This window comes from Ailuropoda melanoleuca, chromosome 8, assembly GCF_002007445.2.
Source record: "Ailuropoda melanoleuca isolate Jingjing chromosome 8, ASM200744v2, whole genome shotgun sequence".
NCBI lineage: Eukaryota > Metazoa > Chordata > Mammalia > Carnivora > Ursidae > Ailuropoda > Ailuropoda melanoleuca.
In genome coordinates this window covers 14083841-14101993 of record NC_048225.1, presented here as the reverse complement: position 1 = coordinate 14101993, position 18153 = coordinate 14083841, and the positions used below count along the sequence as shown (strand labels likewise).

The following is an 18153-nucleotide window of genomic DNA, read 5'->3' as shown; positions in this document are numbered from 1 at the left end:
CATGCCCATTTCATATTGTTGATCTTAAATGATCTGGACATGGATTACCCAAGCACTCCTACCTTCAGAAGAGTTTCTGGCCAGGCTGGAAAGGCACTGGGGACATGTATGACTGTGTTCAGGCCAGCAAGGGTAGAGTTACTATCCCTGCCTATCTTCTCTCACACCCGAAACCCTTTGATCAGCAAATCTCATCAGCTTTATGTTCCAAATGCGCCCTGAACTCCATCACCGGTTACCGCCACCGTTGGTGCAATCCTGGAACAGGCTGCCATCGGCTCTCACCTGGATCCCCACAGTATCTTCCCCACTGCTCTTCCTGCTTCTGCCCAAGCCCGTCCTCGGTCTGGTCTCTCGAGCGGTCTTTTCAAAACAAACTGAGATGATGTCATCTGCGCTTCCAGACAAAACAGAGACTTGGGGACCATGTACCTTTGCACCCCAAGTACCTACAGAACTGGAAAGAGTAGACAATATGGTGGTTTTCAGATGGAGGACCACAGGGATTGGAGGACGGAGGTGCCTGAGAGGGACAACAAGCGAGGTAGCCCTACGACTGGCCGAGTTTACAGCCTGGAGAGGATTTCCAGGCTGCGGTGCAGGGTGGGGACCCCGGCTACACCCGGCAGCTTTCCGAGTTGGAGAACCGGAAGGCGAAGGCAATTAGCATTCAGAGGGCCAGACACCTGCCCAGGCTCCTCGCGAGTCTTCGGCTGATACTCAAGGCTGACTGACTTCTCGCGAGTCTTCGGCAGATACTGTGGGAGGAGCCCACGTGACGCCAGCAAGACCCACTGGAAAGGCGTGGGGAGGTGTTCCTGGGGCTGCCGGGGCAGCCTTTCACCGAGAGCTGATTTCGCCCCGCTCCTGAGAGAACACGCTTTGAACACCCGTCCCATGTGCCACGAATGCCGAAGTTGGTGGCAAATGTCCTATTCCGGGCCCAGCAAGAGCGCCAACGGCTGGTCTGGCCACCCTCTCCTTCTCCGGCGGCTCTTCCGCATCCGCAGGTGGCTTTCTCGCACGCGGGCCTGCATGAGAAGCCAAGACGCCCAGGCTCCCTCTGCGGGTGTCCGGCGTTCCCGCTGTGAAGCTGGCTCTGCTCCCGGACTTGGACTTGGCGAGGTGAGCCCTACTGGCCTTGTACCTCCCTGTCGGCGAGTCCTGCGGGTTGCCAGGCTCTGCCCTGCTCCCCTTCTGTCCTGTAGTAGATGTGGGGCGCGCTTCGTGGGTTTCTCGGCCCTCGGAGATCACTGCCCCGTGCTGCCTCGTGTTGTGGGTCCGAAAGCCATTCTGTCCCCAGTTTTTGAGTTGTTTCAGAGGGGACAGTGAATTTACTCTCCCTCTTTGTCAGAAGAAATTGGCGAGAACTTCCAGTCGCGTAGAAATCTGGACACACGTGTTTATAGAAGCGTTGCTTGTCGTTGCCAAAAAAGAAACCAATCTAAATGTCCTTGAGCTGGTGAATGGATGGACAAGCCGTTGTCCATCCATCCTGTGGCGTACCCTTCAGTAATAAAAAGCTCTGTGTGCCAATATCGATGAACCTCTAATGCATTATGCTAAGTGAAAGAAGTCAGGTTCAAGAAAGTACCTACTGGATTGTTCCATTTCTGTGCGGTCTTGGGAAATGCAACACTGTAGAGACAGAAAATAGACGAGTGGTTGATGGGGGCTATAGGTGAGCGTGGGGAACGCTCTAGAGGGCAAGAGAGGCTTTTGGGGGTGATGGAGCTGTGGTTGCTTGCGTGTATACAGTTGTCAAAATTGGTAGAACTCTACACTAAAAATGATGGATTTTATTGTATGTAAAGGACGTCTTGAAAAATAACCAAAAAAATCGTACTCTTATTGCTCAGAACCTTCCAGTTTACCTTACTTATTCCTCATAATTGCCCAGAAGGCTCTATTTTCTGACCCTGTTACCTCTTTTTTTTGTTGAAGATTTGATTTATTTATTTGAAAAAGAGAGAGAGAGAGACTGCGAGCAGAGGTAGGGAGGCAGAGGGAGAGGGAGAAGCAGACTCCCAGCTGAGCCGGGAGCCTGATGTGGGGCTGGATCCCAGGACCCTGGGATCATGACCTGAGCTGAAGGCAGATGCTTAACTGACTGAGCCATCCAGGTGCCCCCCTGTTGCCCCTTTGATATCTTCTTTTTCCTGCTAATGCAGCCTCGTTGTTCTCCTTGCTGAGCCTCAAACATCAGCCTCCTTTTGTCTCAGGACCTTTGCACATGCTCTTCCCCTGGATACTCACAGGAGTCATTCTTGTATTCTAATCACCTCTCTGCTCAAATGTCGTCTCCCCAGAGAAGATTTCCTTGGCTATCATATCTACGATAACATCTCCCACCAGTGCAGATACTTTTTCCTTATCCTGCTTTATTTCAAAGCGTTTATCTCTAGCAGACATATATCTGTTTACTTATTTATTGTATATCTTCTGTAGGATGTAAATTTCATGTGAACAAGGGCTATGTCTATTCTCTGGGGAAATCTAGATTTCCACCCCCCTTTCTTTGAAGGGATGGGATCTGCAGAGGCCTGGGGTCTCTAAGGATGTGCCAGTCCTGCCCAGAGGGAGGGCAGACCCTTGGGGCCAGAATGGACTTCGAGTTCAGTTGTCTGAGCCCTTGACAAGGCAGAGCATCTGTGGATGGCTTTCAGGTGGGCCGTGGGAGGGGCAAGAGTCCTGGGCCCTGGCTTCTTCAAGTGTGGTCTGCGGACCAGCAGCATGAGCAGTCCCGGTCAGCTTGTTAGAAAGGATTTCGGGTCCCACCTCCCAACTACTGAAGTAGAATTTGCTCCGTAGCAAGTTTCCCTGGTGATTTGTGTGCGCGTTCTGCAAGTACATCTCGAACTAGAGGCCGCTGTGGGTCCCTGGCCTGGACCGGCTTCTCTCCCTGGCTTTGCCTGCAGGAGGGTTAGAAAAGCAGGGCTTTGTCTTGCCATTGTTCTCCCTTGTCTTTGGCCCGAACCAGGAAGCCTGGAAGCCTCTGGGAGCAGGCAGGAGAGCCCCCAACCTGTATAGTAATGACGCAGGCAAACATGAATCGAATCCCTAGCACCCCAAGTCACTTTCCTGTAACATAGCGAAGTCTCATTCTATTTCTGGAAGGCAAGTATAATTATCCCCATTTTACTCATGATAAAAGCAAAGCACTGAGAAGTTAAAAAAACCCAAAAAAACAAAAAACCTGAAACAAGTTCCCAAAGATGTAACTTAGGCAGCAGAGCTAGAATCCCAAAGATGTAACTTAGGCAGCAGAGCTAGAATTTAAACCCCGTGCATTTTGTGAAACAAGTAAACAACCATTTATGGATGTTTGTAGATGTTTGTAGATGCTAATATGCTAGTCGCTACCGTACACTGAGTGCTTGCTGGACTGGGCCCTTCTCCGAATACTTTACGTGGAAGTATTGCTGCATCCCCTGCGGGGGATGAACTGTTATTACTGTTAGTCCCCTTTTACAGATGAGGAAATGGAGACCTAGAGATGTTCAGTATTTGTAAAGAGTCTGGAAAGATACACATCCAACTGAGATCAGTGGTTGCCTCTGAGGAGGGAGGTTGGGGATTGAAGGGGAGATCGTTGACTCTAAATCTCCAGCATTGTTTAAATTATGTAATTCATTCACAATAAACACACAGTTTTGAGTCGCGGTGTGCCTGCCTCTAAAGCCCAGATCCTCTCTGCTGCCAAGCCAACTTACAGCTCCTCTCGACTTCTTATTCTGTCCCCTCTCACTGTCCTTGGAGCACGGGGCTTCTCCCTGCCCTGCCTTTGTTGCCGCTGACCCCCCCCCCCAGATGGATTCACCTAATTTGGCCGCTAGTTCTGTTTCAGATGCCGCTGTCCGTGGCATTTACACGCACCTGGATTACCATGCTCTGCACATCAGGTGTGAATTCTCCCCTGAGCTCCCCCACTGCACTGATGCTTTGGGCTGCCCCCTCCCCCCTCTTACCTGGCCCAGGGGTGCAGGTTCACACTCTGGGCTCTGTCACGCTCCCTGGGATGGCTTGCTTTCACGGAGGGCTCTCTTGTGGAGATAGCTCTGGACCCGGAGCTGCGAGAGCCAAGCCCCTGCTCTGGCTTCAGGCTCATCTCTCTGGGATTCAGCTCGCTTCCTTCCTTGTGGAAGAGGAAGGAATCTTCTCTACCCACCAACTTCCTCTCCACACCCTCCCTTCCAGAGATGAGGAGGCTCTGCTGTGAGAGTCTCTGTGTTAGCCATGGTGTAAGTCCCGGCTCTCTCTTGGCCTTCGCAATGGAATCACTTATGCTCTGACTCTGGAATGCAAAAGTAGGCCTGTCTCTGCACATGCCCAGGTTAGCTGCTGAATGTCACCCTAGAACATTCCACGAATATATGCACATGGATAGCTATATCTGTCTGTATATGTATATAATTGATGATATATTTTTAATTGATCTATTTTAAGTAAACTTTAGAACTTTTTTTGACCTATGAATTATTTAGAAGTCTTTTAAACATTACATTTGTATTTTATATTTTTATTTTTTTAAAGATTTTATTTATTTATTTGAGAGAGAAAGCGCATACACGCGTTTGTGTGACTGAGCCTGGGGGGAGGATGGGGCAGAGGCAGAGGGACAAGTGGTCGCCCCCCTGAGCGGGGAGCCTGACATGGGGCTCGATTCCAGGACCCTGAGATCGATACCTGAGCTGAAGTTGGACACTTAACTGACTGAGCCACCCAGGTGTTGTTTGCTCTTGCCTTTAATAGCATACAGTCAGAGCGCTGAGTCTTAGCCTAGGTTTCTTAGAAAACTTGTCTAAATTAAAGGCACAACTTAACGTTTTCTCATGGGGTTCCATCGCAGGGAAGCAGGAATTGGGGGGAAAGGGCTGTGAGGCAGGGAGGGGGAGAAAGCCAGCACAAGGTGAGGTGTTCCTGAGCAGACCACAGCTCCATCAGCTGAATCACAGGACTGTCCCTGGGGAACTAGGTCTTCTCTGAATCGTTCCATCCTGGGAAGAAGGATGAGTAATTTATCTGCTGGCTCCATCCTGTCTCCTGTCTTCCATTATTCAATGTTTGTCCTATAGATATTAATTTCCATCTTATGTTACTCAGCCTTTCCAGGCAGCCCTGGGGAAGCCAGAGCTCTGTGTGGGTGCAGTCTGCTGGCTCTGGGTGCCGGAGCTACTGTGGCTTCCAGCCTGGTGAGTGCGGTGAAGACCACCCAAGCCAAAGCCCAGCCCTGGCCCCAGGTGGGGAGGGTGGGACTGGTGTGGTGTTAGAAATGATGGCAGTTACCAGGGCTTTAGAACCATGGAAATGAAAGGGGCCAGAGCTGGGTCCATGCAAGGCAGGAAGCCGGGCTTAGAGGTGGGAGGATGGGGGACGTAGGCAAGGCTGGGTTGGAGATTGATGGGAGCACAAAACTGGGTCTGGTGGGTGCCCATACTACTTTTGAAATGTGTTGAGACTTACCTTACGGCCTAGTGTATAGTCTAATTTTTACAAGTGTGCTTGAGAAGGATACTTATTTTCTAAGTGTTGAGTGCAATTCTACAGCTGTCTATTAAGCACGCTAATCATATATTCCATCTTCTCTACTGATATTTTACCTGCTCGTCCTAAATCAATAATTGAGAGAAGTATGCTGCAGTCTTCCTCTGTGATGGTGGTTTTTATCAGTTTCTCCTCGTAGTTCTGTTCGTTCTTTTAGGGCTATTGTATATTCTGTTTCTAGGAGTAAGAAAAACCTATTCACCGAGAAACATTTCAAATATACAGAAAAGTAGAAAGAATAGTAAACATCACTTCAATTTCATACTTGATGACATTTTGTCATATCTGCTTAACTGTTGTGTTTTTCCTGAAGTAAATTACAACTTCATGTCAGTTTGTCCCAAATATTTCTGCATGCATGTTTAAAATTATGGTTATATTTATAAAGTATAATATCATTGTCACACATAATGAGCGGTTCCTTACTCTCATTTAATCCCCAGATCCTACTCACATTTCCCCAGTTGCCCCTTTGCCCAGATGTCTTCTGCGGCTAATCTGTTTAATTCAAGACCCAATCAGAGAGCTGGTATTTTGTTGCTATGCCTCTTAAGAGTGTTTCGTGACTTTGACTTATGGAAGAGATTGGGTCACCTGTGTGGTTGAGTGTCCCACCTTCTGGATTTATCTGCTCGCTTCCAAGTGATGTCATTTAACTCTTTCTTCTAACTTATATATTTCCTATAAGCTGAAAATTAGATGTAAAGGTGTAGATTAAGCATTTTTGATAAGGGGTCTTGAAGTGATGCCGCAGAAGTCATACTTTACATTCACCTCGGGAGGCGCATAGTATCTCATTATTCCGCTGTTAGTGGCCAGAATGATGTCAACCTGATTCCTTGATTTTAAAGTTAGATTTTTCTCTTGAGATTAGAAAAGAATCTGGAGGGTGATACTTGGGCATTTAAGCAACTCTCCAGTTGTCCATAAACCTTTCACTTAATGCTTTTCACCTCCAGTGATGATTCTTGCCTGAATCCATTATTTCATCAGAGGTTGCAAATTTTCTATCATTCACCGATCTTGATAAGCTACATTTTCTGTGTAAAGACGAGCTTGCCCTCACCACCTTGAGCCACCTTGTTATCTGGAGGTAGATTTCTGTGGTGAAGCAGAATGTTGCTTGTTCTCCCCCCCCCGCCCCATCTTTGAATGCTATTTCAGAGTAAGGACCTGGTATGACAGCCAACTCCAGTGGTGACAAAGGGATTGTGTTTTTTTCCTTTCTTTTTTTCTTTTTGTTTACAGGTTTTAACTTACTCTATCTTCCTGGTGAATTGATCTTTTATGACTATCTAATGACTCTCTTTATCCTAAAGTCAGTTTTGTCTTTTTGTCCTAAATCCCTATTTTTAAAAAAATGTTATATAGCTTTTCCAGCTTAAATTTGGTAAAGTGCTTGTGTTCTAGAACTTTTTCAATCTTTTTTATTTTTAATGGTCCCATAACCTAATGTTTTGGGTGTGTCTCTTACAGATAGCTTGATTTTACATTTTTATTTCACTTGATTAACTCTATGTATTAGTTGGTGAGTTTAACATTTACTGTGATTATTGATAACTCTTATTTTTACTATCTTACTTTGTACATTTTGTTCCATTTCTCTGTGCATTCTCTCTTTTTCAGTCTTTTCGTCTTACCTCCGAGATTGTATTTTCTCTTTGCTTTTCCTTAAAATATTTCTTGTTTTTATTATCTTGGAAGCTAAACACTTTATTTCCATTCTTTTGGTGGTTTCTCTTCTGACCCCTTAAAATATAGTACACACACTTTCTGTAACATAACTTTATTCAATATTTAAAGTTCTTGAACAATTTTAGAACTTTAGAATATTTTAACTCCCAGCTCTCTCGATCTGACTTACTTGGTATTGTTATCCTGTATTTTAGTTAGGTTTAAAAAAATTAACCCACAAACTAGATGCTATTTTACGTAGACAAAGCTCGTTTAGATTTATGTACATTTTTACCAGGTGCTTCACTATATCTTCTTGTATCTCCTTTCTTCCTAGGAGGATCGTTTTTCTTCTTTCTAAAGTACATACTTGAATTTACCCAAAGGACACAAAAATACTAATTTGAAGGAATACATGCACCCTGAGGTTTATAGCAACATTATTTACGATAGCCAACGTATGGAAACAGCCCAGTGTCCATAGATAAAGAAGATGTGGTGTGTGTGTGTGTGTGTGTGTGTATAATGGAATATTAGCCATGAAAAAGAATGAAATCCTGCCATTTGCAACGACATGGGTGGAGCTAGAGAGTATTGTGCTAAGTGAAATAAGTTATTTAGAGAAAGACAAATACCATATGATTTCACTTATATGAGGAATTTAAGAAACGAGATAGATGAACAAAGGGGAAAAAGAGAGACAAACAAAGCAACATACTCTTAACTAGGGAGAACAAACTGATGGATACCAGAGGGGAGGTGGCTGGGGGGAGGGGTGAACTAGGTGATGAGNACGACATGGGTGGAGCTAGAGAGTATTGTGCTAAGTGAAATAAGTTATTTAGAGAAAGACAAATACCATATGATTTCACTTATATGAGGAATTTAAGAAACGAGATAGATGAACAAAGGGGAAAAAGAGAGACAAACAAAGCAACATACTCTTAACTAGGGAGAACAAACTGATGGATACCAGAGGGGAGGTGGCTGGGGGGAGGGGTGAACTAGGTGATGAGGATTAAGGAGGACACTTGTCGTGATGAGCACTGGGTGATGTGTGGAAGTGTTGAATCTCTATATTGTACACCTGGAACTAATATCACACTCGATGTTAACTAACTGGAATTTGGAAAAAAGGTACATACTTGAGATTTTCCTTTAGAGAAGACCTGTTGGTAGTAAACACTACTGTTTTCCTGAAAATGCCTTAATTCTAAAAGGCAGTTTTGTAGGATTCACAGTTCTCTATTGTCTCAGCTCATGGAGATAGAGTCTTTTGGTTCCTTTACTGCTGTGGGGGAGTCTGCTGGCAGTCTAACTGTGGTATCTTTTTATTTTTATTTATTTTTTTGTTTTGAGAGAGAGAGAGAGCAAGCGAGAGAGAGCATGAGTGGAGGGGCAGAGGGAGAGGAGAGAGAGAATCTCAAGCAAGCTCCATGCTCAGTGCAGAGCCTGACGAGGGGCTTGATCCTATGACCCCTAGACCACGACCGGAGCCAAAGCCAAGAGTTGGATGCTCAACTGACTGAGCCACCCAGATGCCCCTGACTATGGTATCTTTATGGTGTTGGAGGCAGTCTGGGTGGTTTCTCTGGCTGCTTTAAAGAGTTTCTGTTCATTTTTGGTGTTCTGAAGCTTCTCAGTTATGTGCCTAGGTGAGGATTTTTCTGACTGTTTCCCCCTTGGTTGTATGCGTGTATACACTAGAGCGGCAAATACTCTATGTGAGGAGTCACGCCTCTAATGAGTTCTGGACATTCTCAGCTGTTATGCCTTTAGATGTTGTTTTTCCTTCATATTTCTCTTTTCTCCCTCTGAGGCTTTAACTGGATATGTTAGACCTTTTTATTCTAGCCTCCACTGTCCATAGCCTTGATTTTGTATATATATATTTAGAGATTTTATTTATTTGAGAGAGAGCGAGCACACGTGAGTGCACACACAGAGGGAAAGGGAGAAGCAGACTCCCTGCTGAGCAGGGAGCTGGATGCAGGGCTCGATCCCAGACCTGCGCCAAAGGCAGACCTTAACTAACTGAGCCACCCAGGCGCCCCCCTCTATATGTATATTTTATCCCCTTATCTCTTTCTGCAGCAAACTTAGTAACTTCTTCAATCTACCTTACCTCTCTTAATCTATGCCTGAAATGCTATTTACTGCAAACATTCAGTTTTTTATTTTAATAATTATAGTTCTTATTTCTAAGAGCTCTATTTGGTTCATCTTCAAATCTACCTGTCACATTTGCTTGATTATTAAAATACTTGTTTTTTTTTTAACAGAAAATAAGCATTGGTGAGAATGTGGAGAAATTGGAACTGTTGTGCACTGTTGGTGGGAATGTAAAATGGTGTGATCCTTATGGAAAACAATAAAAAATTAAAAACAGACACCATATGATCCAGCAATTCTGCTTCTGGGTATATACCCAAAGAATCAAAAGCAGGGTCTGGAAGAGCTGTTTGTACAGCCACGCTCACAGCAGCATTATTCACAACAGCCAAAAGGTAGAAGCAACCCAGATGTCAGTTGATGGATGAATGAATAAACAAAATGCGGTATAAATAATGGAATATTATTCAGCCTTAAAAAGGAAGGAAAATCTGACACAAGTTGCAACCGTGGATGAACCTTGAAGACGCTATGCTAGGTGAAATAAGCCAGGCACAAAAAAGGCAAACACTATATGATTCCACTTAGAGGAGGTACCTAGAGTAGTCAGCTTCATAGAGACAGAAGGTAGACAGGTGGCTTCCAGTATTTCAGGGTAGGAAGAAATGGAGCGTTATTGTTTAATGGGTACAGAGTTCTGGAAGGGAAAAACAGCCTTGGAGATGGATGGTGGTGATGGTTGCATAACAGTGTGAAATGTCCTTAATACCATTGAACCGTATACTTATAAATGGTTGATAATAAATTTTATGTGGGTTTTTAAATTAAAAGTATTTAAGAATATCTTAAAATGTGGAAAAGTACCCATTTCAAATTTATTTAAAGATTCGTAAATTACTGGCGGTCCTATAGTGTGATAGTTTATAGCGTGAACGTTGGAGTCAGAATGCTCATGTTCACCTTACCCATATGTAACCTCAGGCAAGATACTTAGCCTCGTTGAGCCTTAGTTTTCTTACCCCTGAAACGGGGATGGGATATGAACGGCACCGATCTTGTAGGTTTGTGTGAGTCTTAAATGACTTAGTCAGTACACTGTGAGGCACTTGGAATAACGCCTGGCACATAGAAATATTCCACAGTATCAGTTTTTCTGATGATCTGATAATTCTAACGTCTAAGGTCCATGGAGTTCTAAATTTGCCATTTTTGATGATTCCCACTCCTGGGGTTTTCTTTTTAAAAAATCTTGGCTGATCTTTGATGGTGAGCCCTGGGTCTGGGTTTAGTTCTGATCTCAACTTTCATAAAGGTCTTGGTCCCTCGGACAACCCAAGATTTTAGTTTAGCTGTTGCTCCCAGGTCTCTACCTTTATTTCAGCTCACGATTCTGATAGTTTTGTTTTGGTTATTTGCTTGTTTATTCATGTTTTCATTTGGTCTTTGAGGATTTCTGTTATTTCCTGAGAACCTAGTAAAGCATTATCAAGTATATTTAAGATCTGACCGAGTGTCCTCAGAATATCTGGGCCCCCGTACAGTGGCCAGAGAAGTCTGTGGGGCTTAATTCTATGACCGTTTGAGTGCAGGACTTATGCTTATGTCCTCAGAACCCCACTTAGGGACCACCTCAGACTTTGCAGGTGATAAATGTCTTTTTTTTTTTTTTTTTTAAAGAATGAAAGCAGCAACTCTGGGCTCTCTAGGTAGAAGGGCTCAGAGGTGCAGTATCTCTTTCCAGCCACTGGGGGAGCCATGATTTACTATCAGCCTTGAGTACCTAAATCCTCTCCCTCCCAAGTCTTAGGTGTACTCTCTGGACTTTGGGTCTCCTTTTCCCTTGTTTAAGAATCAGTCGTCTCCCCAAGATCTTTTCATACCCAGGCTCAAGAATGATACAGTAGGTCCTAGCTCAGTTCTTAGTATACAGCCCAGTCCTCCTGTGTCAAAGACTTCACACACCCGTTTAATAGCAGCAGCCATAGAGCTAATAGTTGTAACAGCAAGTAATAGCAGTTGCGCCAATAGCAGGACAGTGCATTTTACATTACAACTGGTTTCTTGCTTGGGTGGGCTTGGGGATGGGTGGAGGAGAGGACTGGCTCAGACCCTTTTCTCCTTCCACTCCAGCCCTTGGTCATCTGGGTTCTCACTGGAGAGTCGGCTTCCATTCAGCAGAGTAGGAAGTTCCTTCTTGGCTTAGCAATGTCTTCTGAGACCTTGGCTGGAAGCCTGGCCTGTTCAGTGGGCTGTGTCTTTCTCCTTGGGACGTCAGGAGCCCCAAGGGTGGTGGAGCTGGGGCTGCTGACTTCCTTTTGGGTGCCTGTGGGCTGTGAGGTCTTTTACAGGAACAGAGGCCCTTTGCTGCACCAAGAAATGCTGATGCTGTGGGCAGAGAGGTGTGCCCAAGGGGGCTCTTGCTCTGACTTCTGCAGGATCCCCAGGTGGGCAGGACAGGGGGAGGCAGTTTCCAGCAGTATGGAGGGGGCGGCAGCATCACGGCTCAGACTACGACAAGAGACCAACAAAGAGATGATTTGAAAGTGGACAAGGAGGTGATGTGTGCAAAATTAGTCTGCCTTTCCTGAGGCTCTTTGCTCCTCCCTCTCTTCTCCCGAGAAGTTTCTTAAGCCTTTCTACCCTCCTTAAGGGAGTCTGGAAACTGTGTGCGGGAGAACAGAGAATGATAAAGCTGGGTGTGCTCTGTACCCTAAGGCGCTTGCATGGATTTGGAATCTCAGATCTAAGGAATTTCCCCTCTTCCTGTGGAATCTCAGGTTGTCACTGGTGGGGAAAATTATTTAGGATGTAAGGGGTCATCTTAGAGCCATGTAAGTCAAAGCTAAGGATGGTTTGTACCTTTAGGGTAGAGGAAGGGAGGGAGGGCACACAGGTGGGGCTTACCTTCCGGACACTGTAGATCCAGTTGAGATAGGCTGTGACCTTGGTGTATACTCCTGGGGTACTGGGGCTCCCACAGCCGTGGCCCCAGCTCACGATGCCCACCACTTGCCACTGGTCAGAGTGATACATCAGGGGCCCACCGCTGTCACCCTGTGAGACACCAGAACCGGGGCTGCTGGGGAGGGCAGGCAGGGGTGGGGTGGAGGAGTGTGCTGCTCTCTCTTCCCTTCCTCACATTGGCCAATCAGTTCCTCTGTGCTCCCCCACTGCTCCCCAGTGCTCTGTGCTATTCTGCCCTCACGGCCTCTGCTCATGCTGTCCCTGCAGCCTGGAAGGCCCTTCCATCTGGGGCAAAAGGGTTCTGTTTGTGGTCAAGTAAGTTGTTGGTGTGCCTTCCCTCAGATTCACAAGGCACGCTAGTGAACCGAAGGCTCTAAGGGGTTCTGCACTGAGAAGCCTGATTATCTTTCTTTAACCCAGTACTTTCCAAATTTATTTAGCTGCTCATGGGATGCCTGTTGCATGTCAGGTACTGTTCTAGACAACTAGGGATTTGATCAATAAAAAAGAACAAAGATCCCTACCCTTGGGGAGCTTAGAGTTAAATGGAGAAGAGAGAGACAATAAACAACACAGCAGACCAAAATGTGTCAGATTGTGAGAAGTGCACTTATTTGGGTGTCAGTCCCAGCTCCTATAGCCCCTGAGACTTCCTCCCTCAGAACCCAGTAACACCATAGCCTAACTGCCCCCTCGCCCGCCACCGTGAGCTCCCTGAGGGAAGACACTGTCCCCCAAACCCAGTATTTACTTGGCATTCAAGAGATGGCCAGGAGCTACCTCCTGAGTGGAGGAATTTAATGACTGAGAATGGGGACAGAGGTAGGGTTAGGGACTTCAGTGAAAATGGCTCGGAAGATCCTCTGGGGGTTGAGGGAATGAAAATGTATTCAGGGACTGGTCAGTGGGGTTGAGGAGGGGAGGCATTGCACGAGGGCTCATCCAGCATGAGATGGGTTTTCTCTAATGTAGTTCAGCATTTTGGCAGTTCTAGAGAAAACAGACCTGGCGTTTCTGCCCGCATGTGACTCCTACTCCTGTGAGTGAGGGGAAGAGCGAGCAGGCGGGGTGGGTAGCACCATCGTTGTAGATGAAATACACATTTGAAATCTTTCTGCTTGTCTCTGTCTATCCTTCCATCCTTATCTGACTGTAATCCTTCTTTCCCTCCTTCTCTCCCTTCTTCCCTTCACCGCACATTGAGTGCCCACCATATGCAAGACTTCACGTGGGGCCGTCGGCCTCTGGACTTACTTGTCTCTCCAGGACTAACATCCCTATCCAAGGAACTCCCTCATGATCCCACCTGGCAGGTGTCCACGCCGCCCTCCATGATGCCAGCGCACAGCATCTGCTCAGTAACTTCCCCCTGGTAGGCGTCCTCCGCGTTGCACCGAGTGTGGTCAATGACCTGGACTGACGCCTGCCGCAGGGTGTCGGATATCTTTCCTGGGAATTTGAAAACACACGCATATTCCCGTTCTTGCCTCCTACCCCAGCCCAGGATAATTCCCCTGGGTGCTTGGACTTCCAGGATGGGTTTTCTCAAGGATGGTCCCTCCCATCACCTCCAAGAGCTGCTGCCTCAGCCCTGTGGTCCTGAGCCCAGGAGTTACCTCCATCCTGCTCTGTAAAGCCCCATCCGATGACCCAGAGTGCGGTGGCTGGAGTGAGCTCCTCATCAAAAAAGGGCAGGCAGATGGGCCTGACTGTGCCTGCCGGGAGCAGAGAGAAAGAGGGGAGAGCCTGGTGGCTAAGTGCTCTGAAAAAGTTGACACCAGGGTTTCTATGGCCTATGTTCCTGGCGATGTTAACAAAAGTGGCATGAGAAAGTTCTGTGGTCAAATAAGTTGAGGAGATATGGTTTAAACATAATAAAAGCAAATTAAAAATTAAAAGCCTTGTCATAATTTTATATACTAATGTGCCCCAAGAAGAGAGCTCTAGTATAAAAATGTTTCCCAAACTTATTTGAGAATAGAACCCTTTTTTTTCTCCAAGGGACCAGTATCCTGTGAAACTGACAGTTGGAATTGCTGATGTAAATACTGTCCAAGCATGAGTCATCTAACAGAGCTGTTCAAAGATTTCATGGGCTGCCTTAAAGGTAATGAGCTCTCTGCCCCTGGAGGAGACCAGGTGGGCACAGTAACCCCTGGGCAGAGATGCTGTGCAGGCTCTTGGCTTTGGTTGAGGGTGGAGGATGGACTAAAGGGTCCTTCAGTTCCCTTACAACCCCAAGATTGGATGAGTCTGTGATTCTCACTTGAGGTGCTCCACATGGAGAAAATAGACCTCAAAAGAATCTGGCAGGGGTGAGGCGGGCTGTGAGCTGACAGCTCGAAGTGGCCTCATGGACCCTCACTGATGTTAGGCTGGTATGTTCACCAGAAACAAAGGCACAGCTGAGGGCTTGAAGGAGGAGCGATGTGCCCAAGGCCAGTCCGTGAGCTAGTGCAGGTCATAACCTGACCTAAGGGGGCTGTCCCCAGATGCCACCTCTCACCAGAGAATGTCAGTGGGAGCTGCAGCTTCACGAGAGCAATATCCTTCTCTTTGGGGTACGTGGCGTTGAGCTCAATGAGGAAGATGCTGGCCACAGGCAGGGATGGGAAGTTGCCCAGTTTGTCTGAGCCAGCCCTCACCTTCCAGGTGGACACATCGTGATGCTTCCTAGGGGGGCAGAGATAGCGGGGTTCAGGCCTGAGCCAAGCATGTGCGGTCTTTGCCAAAAGCTGGGTCCCCAGGGCCCTGGGGATTGTGGTGCTGAATGTCCCTGCTTTAGAAGGTAATGATGGTGAGGCCAGGGGTGGTAGAGAAGGAGCAGGTCTGAGGAATCCCTTACGAAAGGCCAGATTCTAAAAGGGGATTTGATCCTTTCTGCCAGTGAAACCTGCCCAAGGAAACTTCTAACTGGAGGGCTGGGGAAGGGGCTGTTCCAAGTACCTGCGCTCTGGGGTCCTGGCACTCTCCCCCCAACGCTTTTTACTGCCCGTGTTACTCATGCGGTACTCATATTGTCAGTTACGTTATGTGCTTTTGTGTCTTCCTTCTGACTCCAGAGGCTCCTGCCTGCTTAGTATGCATGCGTGGTTTCCCAGGAAAGGACTGAGAGCTTTGTCAGATCTCAAGAAGGTTAGGAATCCCTGGCCTACACTGTGACGGATCTAATGCATATGGTTACATAATATAGTACTCATTAGATGTTGAACGAATGAATGAATGAAGGAAGGAAGGAAGGAAAGTGAAGAGGGCCTGGGAATAGTCCTTCCCCGGAGTTATGGGCAGGCATCTCTCTGCTGGCCTGTAAGGGAATCTGGTTTTTTTTCTTTTTTTTTTAAAAGATTTTATTTATTTATTCGACAGAGATAGAGACAGCCAGTGAGAGAGAGAACACAAGCAGGGGGAGTGGGAGAGGAATAAGCAGGCTCATAGCGGAGGAGCCTGATGTGGGGCTTGATCCCATAATGCTGGGATCACGCCCTGAGCCGAAGGCAGACGCTTAAGCACTGTGCCACCCAGGAGCCCCTGCTTTTTTTTTTTTTTTTTAAAGATTTTATTTATTGATTTGACAGAGATAGAGACAGCTAGCGAGAGAAGGAACACAAGCAGGGGGAGTGGGAGAGGAAGAAACAGGCTCATAGCGGAGGAGCCTGATGTGGGGCTCGATCCCATCACGCCCTGAGCCGAAGGCAGACGCTTAACAACTGAGCTACCCAGGCGCCCCTGTGCTTTTTGCTTTTTTAAGTGTTTGGCTATAATGGGTTAGTGGCAGTGTTCTCGACCCTGGAACCACTCTGGAGAAGACTGGCAGAGGGAGAGCATTTTCAGGACTCCAGGGAGATCGATGGGAACAACTTCTGTGGAGTGAATGATAAGGGNACACAAGCAGGGGGAGTGGGAGAGGAAGAAGCAGACTCATAGCGGAGGAGCTTGAGGTGGGGCTCGATCCCATAATGCTGGGATCACGCCCTGAGCCGAAGGCAGACGCTTAACAACTGAGCTACCCAGGCGCCCCTGTGGTTTTTGCTTTTTTAAGTGTTTGGCTATAATGGGTTAGTGGCAGTGTTCTCGACCCTGGAACCACTCCGGAGAAGACTGGCAGAGGGAGAGCATTTTCAGGACTCCAGGGAGATCGATGGGAACAACTTCTGTGGAGTGAATGATAAGGGACCAGACTGTGNAATGATAAGGGGCCAGACTGTGGACACAGGGTATCTGATTGCTTCCTGACTGGAAGAGGTCAAGCTTGGTGACCAGTACCCTCTGCTCAGATCCCGGGTGCCTAACACAGGACATCATGTCCAGTGTATCATTGGCTTGGCCACACCCAAGGACGTGGTCTGTAGAGGGAGGGCAAAGAGGGGTGAGGACGTTGGAACATAAGTTGGGAGACAGGGGACCCAGACACTTAGGCCCCTCCACGCTTTGGGCCCCCAGGCTTCCCCGCGGCACAGGCCTTACCTGAAGCAGTGGGCAGCTGTGAGGATCCAGTGGGCGTCCAGGATGCTCCCCCCGCAGATGTGTTGTTTGTTGTACTGGATGCTGACCTGCCAAGGCCAAGAATCCACAGAGGCCGTCTCCCCGCCCACCACCCGAGGGGCCTTCAGGCTCTCCCCACAGGCTGGAGTTGGTAGGAAGGAGGGAAAAATCAGGAGTCAGGCTCTTGAGGGAGGGGACTACGTCCCCTAGGAGCCCCGCGTCTGTCCCTTTAGAGCAGGGCCCTTATGACTGGGACCTTGAGGGGTGGGGAGGACCAGGCCCATTTTGAGTTAGTCCTGGGGAGAGGGTGTCGCAGACCAGAGACTTTCTCCAAACTCCCTCTCCTTTGTTGGGCTTTGGATGTGTTTATATTGTGAACGTGGGCATGTCCATTGTGCTGGGAATTCATGGCCCTCAAACCAAATAGGTGATTCAGAATTACGAAAGTCCTGCCCAGGTGGAGTGTCCTCAGCCGCTCCAGCGGAGTATCAGCTAACAGACGCCCACAAACTGCTCTGGGAGCCGGAAGTGGGAAGAAAGTTCAAGAAACTGGATCTTACTATCTTAAACTCAATTCACCTTTCTCCAAGTCCTTACCCCTGTGATGAGTGAGTCTCCCAGTTTGACACCCTATGCTCTCTTTCATATGCCACTCTCCTTGGTTTTCCATCATGACCCTCAAGCTCTGGGAAAAGCTTCCCTTCCCACCTCCTTGCCCTGCCCTCAGCCTCTCCAGTCCTCGCGGTCACGGCCACAGTGGTGGTTCTCCTAGGAAAAGGCTGCCATCCTTTCTGGGCCTGTGCCAGCCAGGGGCTTTTCAGACACCTCTTATTCCAAACTCTGCTTTCTCCATGTCCCCTCACTCCCTCACAGCCCTGAGGCCTCTCTCTTTCTAGGGTAGAGTTTAAAGTCCTTCTGGCAGCTGCCCACTGTCCTTATCTAAAGTTTCTGTCTAAACCGAGATGCCCTTCAACAGATGACTGGATTAAGAAGCTGTGGTCCATATATACAATGGAATATTACTCAGCTATCAGAAAGAACGAGTTCTCAACATTTGCTGCAACATGGACGGCACTGGAGGAGATAATGCTAAGTGAAATAAGTCAAGCAGAGAAAGACAATTATCATATGATTTCTCTCATCTATGGAACATAAGAACTAGGATGATCGGTAGGGGAAGAAAGGGATAAAGAAAAGGGGGGTAATCAGAAGGGGGAATGAAACATGAGAGACTATGGACTATGAGAAACAAACTGAAGACTTCAGAGGGGAGGGGGTGGGGGAATGGGATAGACTGGTGATGGGTAGTAAGGAGGGCACGTATTGCATGGTGCACTGGGTGTTATACGCAACTAATGAAGCATCAAACTTTACATC

The 18153-nt window shown here is 47.3% G+C and overlaps 1 protein-coding gene across 1 annotated transcript in view; it reads right to left on the bottom strand.

Moving 5' to 3' along the window:
• Positions 1–11068: 11068 nt before the first annotated feature.
• Positions 11069–18153, bottom strand: part of TMPRSS4 (transmembrane serine protease 4) — a 32368-nt gene continuing 25283 nt past the window's right edge. The window contains exons 6-11 of the mRNA XM_034665625.1: positions 16759–16952; positions 14801–14967; positions 13911–14009; positions 13601–13743; positions 12235–12384; positions 11069–11838 (exon numbers count right to left, since the gene is read on the bottom strand). Coding sequence (XP_034521516.1) covers positions 11827–11838; positions 12235–12384; positions 13601–13743; positions 13911–14009; positions 14801–14967; positions 16759–16952 — 765 coding nt within the window. The 3' untranslated portion in view covers positions 11069–11826. The remainder of the gene's footprint in view (positions 11839–12234; positions 12385–13600; positions 13744–13910; positions 14010–14800; positions 14968–16758; positions 16953–18153) is intronic.